The 18,469-nt window shown below is 44.7% G+C and overlaps 1 protein-coding gene across 3 annotated transcripts in view; it reads right to left on the bottom strand.

Moving 5' to 3' along the window:
* Nucleotides 1-16,070, bottom strand: part of LOC147424574 (uncharacterized) — a 78,587-nt gene extending 62,517 nt beyond the window's left edge. The window contains exons 1-2 of one of the 3 annotated variants that reach the window (XM_086499903.1): nt 15,786-16,070; nt 15,566-15,697 (exon numbers count right to left, since the gene is read on the bottom strand). In XM_086499903.1, the coding sequence (XP_086356029.1) occupies nt 15,566-15,697; nt 15,786-15,875 (222 nt within the window). In that variant the 5' untranslated portion in view covers nt 15,876-16,070. Of the gene's footprint in view, nt 1-15,565; nt 15,700-15,785 lie in introns of those variants that run through there. The other 2 variants (XM_086499904.1, XM_086499906.1) reach the window with 2 other exon arrangements.
* Nucleotides 16,071-18,469: the final 2,399 nt, after the last annotated feature.

The following is an 18,469-nucleotide window of genomic DNA, read 5'->3' on the forward strand; positions in this document are numbered from 1 at the left end:
TTGCATTTCAGCTTTGCATGCATTGGCGGTTGCAGATCCTCGCCGCAGTACCGCCACAGATTGCAGATCCATAGCAGAAGTGCCTAGCGTTAGATTTCAGCCTTGACATCGTCGTCTTCGTCGACACCGTTGTCGTCTCGTCGACATCGTCATCGTCGCCGACATCGTCAGTACCCATTAGCATCAAATTCTCAACGTTCAGTCATTGTATCAGCATTTGTGCAAGAATAAAAAAAGTACTTGTTCTGACAACAGAGCAAGGGGGCCCTTGAGGGGTGGGACCCGACATCCCTGTGTCGTCTCTTTTCTCTCTCTTGTCCTCTCTTTCTTTCAGTTCAGTTCAGATCTTTCAAGTGAAGTAAAGTGTCCCTTGTGTTTGTGCGGAGTACTAGATCCGAGCTAAATCCATAAACACTTCTACTACACCTGACAAGCGAGGGCAAGACGTGTCTCCTTTGCTACTGAGCTCCACCATGCTCACAAGACAGAGCATATAGCTGTGTAGGACATGCCGGTAGACTCTGTAGAGACAGAGGTAGAGCGGCAATGCTCTAGTGAGACAGCACGTGTTGTCAAAGTCTATGAAGACATAGATAGAGCGGGTCTCACAAGCAGAGATGACGAACATGGAGTTCTTGGATATGCTCATGCTAGAGATTGATGAGTTGATGCCGAGACGCATAGTTCCGCCTATGGATGAGAGGGACGTAGCCATCCCAATGTCTGCATTGATACATCCATACGTGATGAGTAGTCCTGATGATGCAGTCCATGCAGATAGCACAAGGGAGGCTAGTACAGCCAAGTTTACGCAGATTTTGTCAGTGTTCCGACGTCTCATATACGACCTATTAGTGTTGAGGCCCGACCTAGCAGTTGCAGTAGGAGCATTTGCAGCAGGGATTGTCAATCGTACAGTGACTTACACTAGCATGACGCATTGTGGGGCTATGCAGACCATAAAGAGATGTTTGCAGGATTTACATGCACGCGCTAACGTGGATACACACGCTCTCCTATCACTAGAGCCGATACAGTTGCATGTAGATCGATTGAGCGAGCCAGTGAACCTAGGTTGAGAGAGTTTCTCACTTGTTTTCTTGTACATACTAGTAGTTCAACTAGTAGGACCCACTTATTGACGCATCGCCTTTAAGTGGCATGTTGTTGGAATAAAGGCGTTACGTCTCTGCCCGCGGTTGGGCCTTTGACCGCCCGCCCACGTGTGTGCATACTCTACCTTATTCTTCATATACCAAAAAGAATAAGGGGCTCCTCTTCTTCCTAAGAGGTGTGCTCCACCCACACAGCACAACACAGCACAGCACAGCTCACGGTCTCCTCTTCCCTTCCCCGCACCGCACCGCGCACACACTCTTTCAAAAAGTAGGGTCGACCACCACGTATGGGCATTTCCTTTCAGGTAAGAAAATGCTCTTCCTACTTAAGAGCGTTTGGAAAAGCATCCTCCCGAGAAAACAATGTTGAACTGTTGTATGAAAGCAAGAGCTTTGTGCGAAGATAGTCAAATTGGTTCAATCGATAACCATGCCTCCGCTTCTTTCCAAAAATTGACTCGTCCAAATCAGAACTGTCCGAGGTCGATGTATCTTAGTCAGAATTGTCAGGATGTTTTCTATGCTTCCGAGTCCTTTGCGGAATCTACTTTTTTTGGTTCGTTTGTTCTTCTTGCTCTTTCGAGTCTTTCTCTGCTCTCGATGCTTCCCATCCTCCCCACTGGAGTTGCAAGTACACGCTTCTTGGATCTGTTAATTGCTTTGAATGTAGATTTCCGGCCTAGGTAGCCGGATAATTTGTTGCTGCCTGCACAACTTTTCTTTCAAGAGTCCCCCCTCCTGAAAAACTGTAATCACCCTTGATTACGCTTGCAAAACAGCCAAAGGTCAAAAACTTTCTTCAGTAGAAACTAACTATATGTACCCATGCACTAGACTACACAAATCTAGTACTTCTACACACATCCGTCACTAATCAATCACATTTCTATCGAGGGTTTTAGACACAAATCATGATAATTGTAACCTATTTAGCAATCATATGCAGATCGTGCTGATCTTTTCATAGATGTCGTGATCTACTAAATCTTGTTGTTATTATCAGATTCATATCCTTTCTTATCACAGCAAACATTTCATCTTTTCATCACATCCTCTAGCAATACACACATGAAAGAGCATGTTCAACTCTAGGAAATTTCCAATTCAACGTACATATTTTCATAAAGTCATTCCACAAAATATTGTCAGCCTGTCAGTATCCCTAAAATCCCAAGGAGAAATTAGTGAATTTATTCAATATAGGCAATCTCTGACATGACAAAGAAGTGGAGTGGCTCACCTCATGGATCTGCACTGCACGAATTCAACCTACTGATTCATCAGTAACTAGACACTGCTAATAATCCAAAAAATTCAAGGTATAGCTCAAAATTGAATCCCGGAAATCCATACGGTGCCACGTCACCGGTCAGCGCGATTCGCGGGCCGTCTGTACAACTCTGCCGTGTCAGCATACCTTGCGCAATTTTTTGTCCCTTTGGGCCCCTTCGGAAGGGGTACCATAAGTTGGTACAACTTATACTTTGTCAGTTTCGAGATGCCATGCCATCATTTTGTGACAGATAACCATATTCAATGCAATTACACCACATGTATCTACATTGACAGTCTTTCATGATCATGTCATCTCATTGATTGTAGCTATCTTTTTTGACAGATCTAGCCCACACTCCAAGGCATTAATCCTTTCTATGTGCGAGTATGACCTTGATATTCAGGAGTTGCAAGCCGCAGGCACCCTTTTTCGGTTAGCTAGATGGGAGTGTGCATGATCTCTGTTCTAACCCACTACATGAATCCACCATAACCTGTGACTACTCATCAATGGCCTACTCCAATGCACTTACCTAGCTACCTTTTATTTTAAAGAAGAAAAACAAATTTATAACTTGATATAATTTAGCAAAAAGGATATGTATTCTGTTTAGTTGTGATACACGTAGCCATGATTCGCATATTCACAGTACCATGGAGACCTTGGCAAAGGAATTTGAGATGACAAATTTGCTTCATTAATTTCTTGGATTGGAGACATGGCACACAAAGGGGGGCAAAATCTCTCTGGATAGCACTATGTCCAAGAGTTGTTGGAAGCATTTGGTGTCACGTGAGACATCCAACCCTATGTGTGTCACAGGGACGTGGCAACTATTAACTATGTCACGAGGACGTGGCAACTGCTAACTTTAGTTGTTGGTTTCTTTCCAAGGGGTTTTGTTTTATTTTTGAGACCCCCTTTTTGAAGTAGCAAACGATCGGACATTGTATGGCCAATGTGAACGGTAGTTTCACCCGCAGATGGGTAGTGGTCGGCACTGGAATTCGTATGGTAAGAGGATGTCTAGGCTCAGAGCAAGATCATATAGGTCCCCCCGTCGCACTTAGCAAGTTGGTGGATACTAGGAAGTGAACTCAATAAAGGCCTAAAGTCAAGGTGTGACTACCAACTGAAAGTATCCAATAGTTGGGCCACATTGCATTTTTGGATGCAGTCCCAATGAGGATAGATGGTCAGAAGACCAGTGGGAGCCCAACGAAAGCATCTCCTAAAATTTAGGGAACTGCTATTTTGGGCCGAGAAATGTGTTCGCGTCATTACCTTCGGTATGACTAGGGGAACATTTTACAACTCTGCCGCGAAGTCAACTGGGCAACCGGTCAGGATATTTTTAAGCGACGAACCCGAAACGGGAAAATGCTTGTAAATGCGCCAAGTCACATTTTTGTGCACTTTCCAATGCAAGGAGGAGTTGGCACTGAATTTAGAGAAGGGAGACTCATTTGCAAGTCTCTGTCTCACAGGTTAAGAGCTATGGAGTGCTTCCTTTCCCTCTTATGTACAGTGCGGTGCCAGGACTGATGCCCTGCACGCTACGCACTACTCTCTCTCTCCCCTACGAGCAGTATGTTATGCCCCACTAGTGGGCTTTTCATTTGACCAATGTACAGTTATGTGGGTTCATGCACGATTGCCGATGCAAGAGCCTCTTGCACAGGTACTGGATTAGCTAGTGGCTAATCCCCCGCAGGTACAAGTGAATTCGGAGAGGTTTCACGCCAGAAATCTCGCCCGATTCAAAGGGCAAGTAGCCCTACAGGTGCGGGAGCTCGAGGTCTTGCTACAGATGCGACCGGCACGCGAAACGGAGCCCAAAACAGGGAATTACAGCCTGCTGTGTATTTTTGCAGGTTTAGGGTTTCGGCCCTAAACGGACCCTAATACCCCCAGGAGGTTCCGGGAAGTGAGGGGACCGCTGTACAAGTGAACTGGCGCATTTTCGGGGCAGAAGACAGAGAATTCAACGTGCTGCAGATTCTCGACAGGTTTTGCAAAGTGTCCGTATGCGTCGGGAAAGTCGCCAGAACAAGTGTTTCTTAGCCTAGATTGTGCGGGGCAGCTTGTAGGAGATCACAGGTTTTATTCTCTTTGTTAAAGAATAAAGGAATACCGAAAGGGGCGCCAATTTTGGGGCCTACAGGTTGTCGGTGTCTGCTTGGAGCATTCTAGCTTCCAAGCCGTGTGTGTACTTACGTGTTAATCCTCGTTACGAGCCGGTTTCAATGTGTCCGTGGACAAGATCAAGGTTCAGTCAGTGCAGTCAGTCTAGGTTAGAAGTGATCTGGCACTTTTGTGAGTCTTCGTAGACGATACATGCCCAGGCACTTAGTGTAGATGCATATCCTCTGGTTGCACACAGCATGATCATAAGCATTCCCATCAGAATCCTTCAAGGGAATTTTCCAGTGCATTTAGCCTATTTTCCCTATTTTTGACATTTTTCACTTATTATTTTAAGTGACTTTTGTTGGAAAGTAAGTAGGGCAAATTGAGTAAGTTTGTATATAAGCAAACTAAAGTTAGCACTAAATGGCAGAAGAGGCAACAGGAACCAAGCTCAGCAGGAAACTTCTTAACAAGAACTTGGTGGATTTCCTCCAAGCATAGAAGAACCATTCCCCTAGCCTAGTGCTTTCCTTCCACAGGCATCCCTAGCGTTTTGGATCAGCTTCGCCGCCCTTCAAGCCAGTAGCGTTTTTTAAGAAGATCATCGCCACACGGATTCCTTCAGCTAGCGTTTTTGCACATACACATTGGCCTAGCGTTTTTGACACCACAAGCATGGCGATTTTCAGCAGACACTTTGCAGCGTTTTCAGCAATGAAAGAGTTGCAGCAGATTCAGCCTGGAAGACCATCAGTTTTCAGCCTAAAGAAACCTCAGTTTTCAGCCCTAAACCTGCAGATTTTCAGCGACAAAGACCCACAGAAACAGTCCCCCCAAATCAGCGTTTTTGGACTGTAGCAGATTTCAGCCCATAGCGTTTTTGGACAGCAGATAAAACATTGCAGATTTCAGCCCTTAGGTCGGTCTCGTCATCACCGACATAGCTTAGACTTGCATCAATCTCATGCATACCTTTTGTACCAGTTTGTGCAATCATAAGTAGACCACTCTCGCTGACGAGAGTGGGGCCTTCGAAGGAGGGTTTTACAACGTCTCTGGTGTCGTATCTCTCTTCTCTCTCTATCTCTCAGTCTCAAATACTTGCACGCACAATGTCCATTCACTTTGTTTGTGATCATAGCATTCTCTCATTAAGAACGGAAGGCTCTCTCTTCCATAAGAACAAAAGGAACCTTGAGCACAGTTCGGAGCACTCATCTTGAGCAAAGCGCAAACATTCATTCCGCTGCACCTAACATTGGTATCAGCTTTGGCAGTGTTCTGTATCACTAAAGGAAAGAATCACAAGAATTTCTTTTGCTCGTTGCGGTCGCACGAATCCAAGTTCGCTTGGGCGTGTCGATTCCTAATCGTGTTTTTGAAGAGTGACAGGAATCCCAAGAAAGAAGGGCTTGTCCAACCTCCCCTTATGTCTCTTTTCACTCATTGAGAGCGGACCATGCACTTAGCGGCCGGCCAATCGACGTGAGGTGGGAAAAAGCAACCTTGGTGTGAGCGCAAGGCCGCCAAGGGGTGCGCCCGCAAAAAGGAGTAGAACTTGAGTGAAGAGAAGATCCTTCTCAAACACGGTTTGCAAGCGAAAGAAAACCTCAAGAACCTCAAGAACCCCAAGAACCAAGACCCCCAAGAACCCAAGTTCCTCGTGAACTTAAGAACCCAAGACCACAAGAACCCACGACTTCAGAATGGTCATCACTCAAAGCGGAATGGATACTTCGCTTAGCGGTGATGAGCATGAGAGAGGCGAAGAAGAATTTTCCCCACCAGGAGGTTTTTCTGACCCTTTCCCATCTACGTCAAGAATTGCACTAACTCCTATGGAGGGTTTAGACCAGATGTTTCTGGAAAGGAAGATAGAACCCGAAGCAAGACATACAGAAAGAATGGCAGAAATGGAATGCATACACGCAGAAAGAAGAGCAAAAAGAAAAGTAGAAATGGAGCGCAGACACCAAGAAAGAATGGCAGCCGCCGTCAAAGGAAAGAGCGACCAACACATGAAAGAGTTCTTGCGACTCGTTTCTCAAGCTCAGGCATAGATGCAAGAGATTCGGGAAAAGGAGACTCTCTCAATCTCTTCTTCTCCAAAGCATGACACACAGGATTTGCATGATTATGAGAAGCGTGACGAATTGAATGATAATGATAAGCATGATGATTTGGATGACAATGACAAGCATGATAATTTGCATCATCAAGATGTGATTTCTCACAAGCATGATGATTTGCATGATCAAGATGTGAGTTGCATGAAGATGACGTGATTGTTCACAAGGATGATGTGTTAGTGGATGCTTTTTCTAGCAAAGCTAACCTCGTTGCAGATTCGATCAATCACGACGGATCGATCTTGGCTCTCGAGCCTAGGCCCAAAGAACTCTCACAAGAAGTATTATGTGTTCACATGATTGATACGCACGCATTGTTCGAGTGTTTCATTCGTGATCGTTTCCTATATTTTATTCAGCGTCTTTATGTGATCCCTTTTACTAGGCATGACATATTGTACGTTGAGCATGTTCCACTCATGAATTAGCACGAATGTATGCGGATTTTTCATGAAAAGCTGAAAAGTATACATTCAAGAAAGTCACATTCCATGTCTCTTCCTTGGCATGACAGTCGTAGAACGAGCACATGAAAGTATGAGCACCAAGCATGGGCATTTCCATTGTGTTTTGCCACAGTTGATTGATATAGATTAGAAAGACAAGATTCGATTTCATTGTTTGCGTGTATGTGGTGAACAATTTGGCACTCCATCTATTTGTTCATCTACATTGCATGCACGGTCTTTTAGGAAGACGAGATTTTTCCCACTCACTTTACATGGAATAGGTATGTTCATGGTTTGTGTTGGAAATGGTTTCAGGAATTTTCAGCCATGGAGATTCTTGAAGAGGAAAGAAACATGACTCTAAACAAAGTTGAAGCATCAAAGAAGCCACAGGAGACTTTGTGTCGCTTTCGGCGCGGCCCAAAGAAGCAAGCGTTGCAGACCTTTATGAAGTTCAAGTACCGCATGACCCACACATCAGAGTGGGCCGGTGAAGAGTCCCTTCCAGGATTCCGGATGCTATTGGCGATCTCCCTCGACGCCATACAGTTCGGTACCAGTACCTCACATTGAAAAGAAGGGGATGTTACGTGACACATCCAACCCCATGTGTCCGTAGACAAGCTACAGCATGATCAGGGTTCAGTCAGTCCAGTCAGTCTAGATTGGAAGTGATCTGGCACTTTTGTGAGTCTATTCGTAGACCGTGCATGCCCAGGCACTTAGTGTAGATGCATATCCTCTAGTTGCACACAGCATGATTATAAGCATTCCCATCAAAATCCATCAGAATCCTTCAGGGGAATTTTCCAGTGCATTTAGCCTATATTCCCTATTTTTGACATTTTTCACTTATTATTTTTAAGTGACTTTTGTTGAAAAGTAGGTAGGGCAAATTGAGTAAGTTTGTATATAAGCAAACTAGAATTAGCACTAAATGGCAAAAGAGGCAACAGGAGCCAAGCTCAGCAAGCAACTTCTCAACAAGAACTTGGTGGATTTCCTCCAAGCACAGAAGAACCATCCCCCTAGCCTAGCGTTTTCCTTCCACAAGCATCCCTAGCGTTTTGGATCAGCTTCGCTGCCGCTTCAAGGCAGTAGCGTTTTTGAAGAAGATCATCACCACACAGATTCCTTCAGCTAGCATTTTTGCAGAGACACATTGGCCTAGCGTTTTTGACACCAAAAGCATGGCGATTTTCAGCAAACACTTTGCAGCGTTTTCAGCAATGAAAGACTTGCAAATTCAGCCCTGAAGAGTAGCAGATTCAGCCCGGAAGACCATCAGCTTTCAGCCTAAAGAAACCTCAGTTTCCAATCCTAAACCTGCAGATTTTCAGCGACAAAGACCCACAGAAACAGTCCCCCCAAATCAGCGTTTTTGGATTGTAGCAGATTTTAGCCCATAGCGTTTTTAGACAGCAGAAAAAACATTGCAGATTTCAGTCCTTAGGTCGGTCTCGTCATCACCGACATAGCCTTGACTTGCATCAGTCTCATGCATACCGTTTGTACCAGTTTGTGCAATCATAAGTAGACCACTCTCGCTGATAAGAGTGGGGCCTTCGGAGGAGGGTTTTACAACGTCTCTGGTGTCGTATCTCTCTTCTCTCTCTATCTCTCAGTCTCAAATACTTGCACGCACAGTGTCCATTCACTTTGTTTGTGATCATAGCATTCTCTCATTAAGAACGGAAGGCTCTCCCTTCCATAAGAACAAAAGGAACCCGCGGTTCGGAGCACTCATCTTAAGCAAAGCGCAAACATTCATTCCGCTGCACCTAACATTTGGTATAACCGAGTGCAGACCTAAGTTAGCCTTGTATGACCCTCATATGTAGCTAATGCTACAAAGGCTCTCTTATTTGGTTGTTGTGGGGTGGAGATCCAGATGGACGATATTCAAGTATAGGTTACACCCTTTCATTTGGTTGAGGAGCAGTAAGAAGCAACCTACAAGTGCCTTATCTTCCACACGGGCCAAGTATCAAGTTGTTTGTAGTGCTAGAGGTGATTCAAGTGTAGTTACGGAGGTTGCTTTTGGAGATTGGTTTTCCACAGTTGTCACGTGACACATCCAGCCCTATGTGTCCGTGGACAAGCTACAGCATGATCAGGGTTCAATCAGTCCAATCAAGTCTAGTTTAGAAGTGATCTGGCACTTTTGTGAGTCTATTCGTAGACCGTGCATGCCCAGTCACTTAGCATAGATGCATATCCTTTGGTTGCACACAGCATGATCATCAGTATTCCCTTCAGAATCCATCACATTCAGTCAGGGGAATTTTCCAGTGCATTTAGCCTATTTTCCCTATTTTTGGTATTTTCACTTATTATTTTTAAGTGACTTTCCAACAAAAGTAGGTAGGGCAATTTTGCTAAGTTAATATATAAGCAAACCCAAGTTAGCACTTTCTGGCAGAAGAGGCAGCAGGAGCTTCCCGCTCAACAGGCAACTTCTCAGCAAGAACCCCTCAGCATCCCCTAGCGTTTTTAGATACACGTATCAGCCTTGCATGTGTCGCCACCAACAAGGAGCCCTAGCGTTTCCAACTCTGCATCACCCCCAGCACCCCAGCATTCCACTAACGCTAGAGGAAGGCAATAGCGTTTTGGTTTTCAGCCCATCCGCAGCAGAAGATGCATTAGCGTTTTTTATTTTCATCAGCAACTTCAACAAGCAGACCAGCGTTAGTGATTTTCAGCCCTTGCCGCATCAGAACCACAGCGTTTTCAGCCCTATGGACAGCAGTAGAATCAGCCCCAGTTGGTTGCAGAAGAACCCCCATTTTCAGCCATAAAAACGCAGCCAAAACAGTCATTTTCAGCCACCCAAAACAGCCCAAAGATTTGCAGATTTTCAGCAAATAGAAGACCACATATTTCAGCCATCAAGTCGTCATCGTCATTACCGTCGTCGTCACCGGCATAGTCCAAGTTGCATCAGTCCATTGCATTCGGAGGAGGGTTTTACAACGTCTCTGGTGTCGTATCTCTCTTCTCTCTCTATCTCTCAGTCTCACACACTTGCACGCACAATGTTCATTCACTTTGTTGTGATCATAGCACTTTCCATTAAGAACGAAAGGCTCTCCCTTCCATAAGAACTAAAAGGAACCTTGAGCACAGTTCGGAGCACTCATCTTGAGCAAAGCGCAAACAATCATTCCGCTGCACCTAACAACAGTAGACAACCACAATTTCTTCAAACAATCCGAGTTATATAGCCATTGCAAGGAACCCGGTGTTTCATATCGAGACAAACCATAGAGAGATGCACTACTACTTTAAGAAGATTTTGGATGGTACTATTCGACTGAAGTATTGTTCTGCGTCAAATAACCCTATTGATGTCACAAACAGTTGATGAGTCAAGCCATTGAAGACCTAGAGGGTTAGAACTCCCTCAATCTAACCCTAGCCAACCTACAAATCTTGGCCAAGGGGCTAAATCCTAGCAAGAGAAGCAAAAGAAGAAAAGACCAACTAATAGAAGATGATCGAGGGTCCTAAAAGACGAAAGCAGTTGGAATTAAAAAACCTACCCAGCCGAATTACAAATTATTGGCCAAAGGACCTAGTGGAACAAGTATCTCCTTGCTTTCCTCCACTTCGGATTGCTCATCAGGCTCCCCATCAACTGGCACATCGCGTTTAAAAGGCTTCAATAGACTCGCATGAAATGCATTGTAAATCTTCCAAGTATCGGGCAGCTTTAGTCTAAAGGAGATAGCAACACCCTCTCATTTATGAATCCAATGATTCGTTTAGAATTATTTTTCTGTCAGAAAAAGCTAACTTAGTAACAACGACTGCATGTTTTTATGTCCGATAACATGCATCTGTAATCATTTGCGTTGCATCCTGATGTGTCAACCACTGAATATTCCTAATTGAGTGAGATTGCATGGGCATGTAACTCTAGTGCATTGAGACACCCCTCTATAGATCAGCACGGTCTGGGTGTGATGGCTAGTTTTGCTACGCAAGAATATCAACAGCTCCGATATGGAATGAAAAAATTGATTGACCCTATAATCACCTCCGACGAGTGATCGGACGAAAACACAAAGATAACCGCAATGTACACACTTGGCAACACTTTAGTACCTCAAAACACTTGAATAAACGAGAAAGAAGACGACATGGCACGACAGAGTTCCGAGTCAAGACGCGTTGGCCCCAAAGACGGGCACCCCTTTTGGTATTTCTTTATTATTGATCTACAAGAGTACAACTCTCGTTGGGTCCGAATCTTCTAGCTCTACATCCAAATGCGTGAAAGAATAGGGGTACTTATAAAGAGCACATGGGTTGCTAAAAGCAAAGCCCCAAAAGCATTAAGCCTAAAAGCACTTGGTTCTAAAAAACATCTCGTCCCAAAAAGCTCACATGAAAGCTGCCAAATCTGCCTGCGCAAAAAGCAGAAGTCCGTACAGCAATGCCACGTCATCGCAAGCAGCGCAAAACGCGGAAATCCGTATAGTGTTATGTGGCATGACATCGCAATTTATAGAAGTCACCTCTAGAGGTCAAGCTTTCGTTATCTGGATTTTAGGCCCCTCGGCCAGTGCTCCTTAAGTTGGTAGGGGTTAGGTTTATTCATCCCTAACCCCTAGATACTTTAGGCCACCCGACATGACCTTTTCTGATTGGTTTTCTTCTATTCCTTCTTCGTTTAGGTTTCAGGCCTCTCGATCGGTTTCTGCAAAACTCAATCAAGTCAATCTAGACCCGAAGGCCTCACAGTTGCCCTAGCATCATGCAGATGACTTTAGATACAAATACTTCACACAGAATTCTGACTTTGACCAAGAGATTGGCATGGACCACAACGGCAAAGGTCAATTGGACACGCATGGCAGTACCAATACTCACTTAGCTACCTCGATACCCGGGAGGTACAACCACAATCATGATTGTGATTCGACGCTTTGTTTGGCTCGAGAGTTTGAAGCCAAAGACAAGGACAAAGGCAAGCTAGACAGAGATTACGATAATAAAGATTTGGTAGAGGAGATCGGCACGGCACTTGTGGCGGTGGCCACAGTGGCCTCCACGTCATATTTCTAGTCAAAAGACAAGTGTCACCACTGGCTTCAGCCAGAGAGAGGCTTGTGAGTGGCAGAGAGGGGCAACCACATGCTCCCTATAATTAATTTGGACCCTTGTGTTGGAGTTAAAGTTATTGGTGTTTGGACCCGTAGGTCAGAGTTCAATGCACATGCATCTGGCAAGGAACCAATCAGACGTCTAAAACACTATGGATGGGCTAGCCAATTCATTGTTGTTGGTCAGATTATGGACAGGATGTGTTCTAACAGTTCATTATCTTAGAGTTTTATATTTTGGATGTGATGTGTTCACAGTTCACGAATGGGGATTATTGGATGTAGTGTGGACTACAGTTCAAAGTTTCTACAAAGGCAACCGATGCTCAAGATGGCATTACTTTCAAGTACAAAGTTGAGGTGTATCCAATATCACGGCCGGTGTTGGGGTGTCCATGGTAGCTTCTACATCGACTTGGTCTCACTATTGATGTCCACTATGAGCTGCAGAGAGGATGTTAAAGTTTAAGCATCTCAAGTGAACTACCCAATGTGATCCCATTATTTAGTTTGGCTTTTAGGTATTTATTTTACTTATTTGTCAAAGTCCTAGTTAGGACAATTTACTGGGATTGCTATATAAGCAACCCCTTGCCTCCATTGTATATACATTCTATTATTCATTGCCAAGGTTTATTGGTTCAAGAGACTCTCTCTCTCTCTCTCTCTCTCTCTCTCTCTCTCTCTCTCTCTCTCTCTCTCTCTCTCTCTCTCTCTCTCTCTCTCTCTCTCTCTCTCTCTCTCTCTCTCTCTACGCTTCCGCATCCTCGACTTTGGCATGATGACCCTTCTTTCAAGCAGGAGGGATGTCACAAATTGCTGACGTGTAAAGCCATTGAAAACCCAGAGGGTTAGAACTCCCTGAGCCTAACCTTAACCAGCCTGCAATCTCGGCCGAGGGGCGTAAACTGAAGCAAAAGAAGAAAAGACCAACTTAGATGGTTGAGGGGCCTAAACCCTAAAATAAAACAGGGTGCTTGCTTTGGACCATATGCTTTTAGAACTAATGTTTTTCATGTGAGATGCCTTTGGATTGGCCAAGGGCGTTTAAATATGTTGTGTGGGCTCTCTCTCCGGCATTCTACCACATGGAGATGCAGAGCAGAGTTCCCAGTGCTTGTACTCTGTGGCAGCAATATAAAGAAATATCGAAAGGGGCGCCAAGGTTTGGGGCTAGACTCTAGTGCCTTCTGGGAGTGGAACTCTGCCCCTCTCTCTCTCTCTCTCTCTCTCTCTCTCTCTGTGGATAGTTTCCTACGACGTTAAAACTCTCTTCTTCTCAGGTGTGTGTGTGTGGGAGGTGTGTGTGTGTGCTAATAAAAAGAGGAAAATGGTATAACCTTACTATCACCCAAGTGTGGTAGATTGGTTATGCCATTTCCCTCTTGAATAACAGGTCTTGAGTTCAACTCCTCGTCGGCTAGATCTTTAAGGTCTCTTGGGATAGTTTCCTACAACGTTAAAACTCTCTTCTTCTTCTTCTTCTTCTTCTTCTTCTCTCTCTCTCTCTCTCTCTCTCTCTCTCTCTCTCTCTCTCTCTCTCTCTCTCTCTCTCTCTCTCTCTCTCTCTCTCTCTCTCTCTCTCTCTCTCTCTAAGTTTTGAAGTGCTAAAAGTTTATCTTAGTCAGTTCTTTTCGATTGGCACGTGGTATCGTGCCGTTAAAGATGTTCTCTTGACTAAACCTTAACCACGGTCAACATTATCCCTTTATGTCAGCTCCCTTGGATTGGTTCACGTCCGGGAGCTAAGAGGGGTGTTAAGAGTTTCATCTTCTCTCCGTTGGTGGCTCTAGTATCTCCCAAGAGTAAATTAAGGAGTGAGGGCTGCTTTGTCGCTGTGTCCGGCCGTATTTGAAGTAGATGGACCTTTTCTGGAGAGATGAGCCATGTATGGCACGACCCCTGTTCCTAGGGTTTCCCAGAGTCAAAGTCTCAGTCTTCTGCAATTTTCCCTGTCAATGTCCGGCCGGGAACCAAATTTGGTCCCTAGACCAATTTATTAGCTTATTATAAACCTAGATGAACCCAAGATAAGCCCAGATTCACCCTTAAAGAAAGTGCAAGGTATAGACCCATGGTAGTCACCCACAAGACAATATAATCATCAGCTCCATCATGCATAGTGTTATTAGCTTATCAGGCTAATGTGGCATTTTTTCCAGAGCGCCACCCCCCCCCCCCCCATTTATGGGTCGTGTGGGTTTTTTGTTGATAGTCATGCAAGTGTGGGGTGTCCCTATAAAGGAAGTCGGAACCCCCTCCCCCTTGTGTCATCACATGTATTCAATGTATGCAGATCCTTGCCAGTGTTGCGGGGATTCTCTCTCTTATCATTTTTGTGGAGAGCAATCTCTCTCTTGCGTTTGCAGATCACCCTCCTTTCCTTGTCTCCTCCCTCTCTTTACCTTTGTTTGCAAGCATTTCCTTGCAGGTAGAGGCTGCCCAAGACAGTGGATGGCGGGGTTGCCTGTGATCGGCGGCATGTTTGGAGGAGTTCTATCCCCATGGATTGGAGATCTGGTCGCTGCTCATGTCTGATTCACCTTTTCCGCTGCACCTTGGACAATATCTTCCCAAGAGATCAGCTTCCCTGTCTGAAGAATCACCTTTTGTATCTCCTGCATCTAATGGATGTAATCCTTTGAGGAGTTTGACTACCGAGGGTCCAAAGTCCGCAACTGTACTTCCAGGTGAGCTCTCCTCATAGGCGTCATCCTATTGTAAACTCCAATGTAAAAATGGAAGGCAAGGCTGGCAGAACATCTGCTTTCCAACCAACCGAAGTCTTCAACATTGTTGCAATTCCCACACACAATCATGAATCCATGAAAGGAAATGCATCAGTAAGCTGCCGCCAAAACCGGGCATGAGCATCAATAGGAGCATCTGCTGACATAATCACAACCAAAGTATCCCCAAGCTGCAAAAAACCCTGTATAGCTCTGCAGATACTTAATAGGGGAATTCAACCGACAGAAGAGTTTCTCACACACCCATGGTCTAACTGCATAACAAAAAATTGCCATACTTCAAACGGAATGATTGGAGATGAGATAACCACGCCTCAAAAAAATTGAGATCTTTCCACAAGTGAAGATTCTCTTAGCCCCTAAGAAGCTACTTTGAGGTTCCCCATGGTTTGAGGGACTTTCTACAAACTAAAAGCCTCTTTAGTGGAGCATCTTCACATTTTCAAAACCCCTTCAAATTGGTTAACACAAAGAATGTAAGAAAGGTACAGCATTGTCGAAATGCAGTCCTACGCAAGTGAATGCACTTTTATTGTATATAACCAGATAGACAGTACAAGTAAATACAAAAGCATCACACACTACTAGCACTGATGGATAACCTTCTTTATTGCAGGATTCCATGCCATACAAGTATATTCTACGGCCAGATGCCCATCTCCTCTCATAGCATCGGTTCCACTGGGGAGGTCAGCAAAGTCTCCTTTAATAAAGCCATTGACAGTATCCCAGGTCTGTGGACAATTGGACAGCACTAATGATCAAGGACAAAACCGGGGTCGTTTGCTGAAGCAGCATAAATGCTGAGGGAAAGAAACGTACCTTTACTCTGCCATCGCCAGAACATATTGCAAGGTAATCTCCCCTCGGACTAAAAGCCGTCAACAAATTTTTCAGCACACTAGAAGGCATGAGCTCTCTCTCTCTCTCTCTCTCTCTCTCTCTCTCTCTCTGCCTGCACAGCTTAATGATGACTCAACCCCTTGCAGCCCCTCTCTCTCTCTCTCTCTCTCTCTCCCTCTCTCTCTCACACAGCTCAAGCTACACAAGCTGGCTAAATGGTCGCTTAAAACTTCGCGAAGGGTTTATGACACAATTCTCTCTCTCTCTCTCTCTTCCATAAACTCGCTGTGAATATATCGTGACACAACTCTCTCTCTATATATGTATACATATACATATACATAAAAACTAATATCTAACCAACCCAAATGATTTTTTAATATTAAACTGATCACTTATTGTGGGAGAATAAACGAAAACAAAGGTTAAGATATTGAGATGTGCTTATAGATCTATCTCAACACGAAGCCAATAGAAAAGGGTCCAAATGAAAGATGGTCTATCAAAGAGCAAAGCTAACCAATGGAGAATAAGACCTTATGGTTAGCTTCATTGAAGACCTCCAATAATGTGTGTAAAAATCCTTTGACCTTAGGTAAGATAGAGCTGAGCTTGAGGCAGGAACCCGACCCAATTCAAGGTGTTTGTCATGCTTGATGACTAAGGTGCTTGATGATTGAGGTGCTTGAGATGCTAGGGTTGTATTTGAGGTAAGAACCCAGCCCAAGCTTAAAATGATTAAGGGCCAAGCTTGTGGTGGGAACTGGGCCTATGCATGAGGGGCTTGAGGTGTCAAAAAGTCAAATATTCAATCCCTACAAGGAGAGGGCGAGCCCTACATGAGGCGGGATGAGAGAGAACACCGCACACACTCACACAATACATGCATGGTACAAAGAAAGCAAAAGGGACACTTGTCAAGTTCCTCCTCATGTTGCCCTCATGGTGTGTCTGAAACCTATTGGTTGGCCACCCAAGGGATCCAATGATAATTTAGGAGATTTAATTAATTGATTTAGAATTTATCAAGTCCTCTCTCTCAAAGGGGAAAGGGGGACACTTGTCCCAATGCCACCCTTGCTGCTTGTAATGCCTTTGCTTGTGATTGGCTAGGCCTAGAGGGACCCAATGAGCTTCAAGCATGAGCTACAAGGGGGGGTTGACCCAAGCAAGCTAGGGGGCTGCTTAGGGGGTATACTCACCCACACGCACTCACAAACACTCTCGTGGTGTGCTATGCAAGGTGCAAGAGCTCTATCTCCTTCTCAACTTCTCAAGGATCTTGGACAAGGAGATGGAGCTCTTGCACCTTGCATAGCACACAATGAGAGTGTTTGTGAGTGCGTGTGGGTGAGTATACCCCCTAAGCAACCCCCTAGCTTGCTTGGGTCGACCCCCCCCCTTGTAGCTCATGCTTGAAGCTCATTCGACCCCTCCAGGCCTAGCCAATCACAAGCAGGAGGCATTACAAGCAGCAAGGCTAGCCTTGGGACAAGTATCCCCCTTTCCCCTTTGAGAGAGAGTACTTGATAAATTCAAAATCAATTAATTAAATCTCCAAAATTATCATTGGACCCGTGGGTGGCCAACCAATAGGTTTCAGGCACACCATGAGAGCAGCATGAGGAGGGACTTGACAAGTGTCCCTTTTGCTTTCTTTGTACCATGCATGCCTTGTGTGGGTGTGTGGATGTTCTCTCTCATCCCCCCTCATGTAGGGCTCGCCCCCTCCTTGTAGGGTTTGAATATTTGACTTTTTGACACCTCAAGCCCCTCATCCATAGGCCTAGTTCCCACCACAAGCTTGGCCCTTAAGCACTTTAAGCTTGGGCTGGGTTCTCACCTCAAGTACAACCCTAGCATCTCAAGCATGTCAAGCATCTCAATCATCAAGCACCTCAAGCATCTCAAGCACCTCAATCATCAAGCACCTCAAGCACCCTAGTCATCAAGCATGACAAGCATCTTGAGCTGGATCGGGTTCCCGCCTCAAGCTCAGCCCTAACTTACCTAAGGTCAAAGGACTTTTACACACATTATTGGAGGTCTTCAATGAAGCTAACCTTAAGGTCTTATGCTCCATTCGTTAACCTTGCTGTTTGATAGACCGTCTCTCATTTGGGCCCCTTTTTTATTGGCCCCGTGTTGAGATAGATCTATAAGCACATCTCAATATCTTAACCCTTGTTCCTGTTTATTTTCCCACATTAAGTGATCACTTTGATATGAGAAAATCATTTGGGTTGGTTAGATATTAGTCTGTCAGTAATATTTCCATTTTTTAATACCTTGTGTTCTTGTCGAAGGATGAACTTGGGTTGGAGCTCGTTTGCTTCATCCTCGATCTCTGGTGGGTCTTCTTTTATGGCCTTTATTGGTGGTTCTCCTTAATAAGGCTCGAATAGGCTCTCATGAAAAATGGTATATATGAGCCAGTAGCTAAGCAACTTTAATTGATAAGCCATCTTATCAATTAAATGGGCTTGAAAATTTAGAAGGGGCCATAGTATCTTTGTGTTGACCTAGCATAATACCCTTAATGGCCCGTAGGATTCTTGTGTGTAATTTGCCTTAGATGAGCCTTGGGGAAGTTTAGTAAGACCCAACTTTTTTTCTTTTTCTTTAAAGGATAAAGTTCTTTTGTGCCTAATGGCAGGAGCCTC

Source organism: Adiantum capillus-veneris, chromosome 25 (genome assembly GCF_014529385.1).
Source record: "Adiantum capillus-veneris isolate H3 chromosome 25, ASM1452938v2, whole genome shotgun sequence".
NCBI classification, from domain to species: Eukaryota; Viridiplantae; Streptophyta; class Polypodiopsida; order Polypodiales; family Pteridaceae; genus Adiantum; species Adiantum capillus-veneris.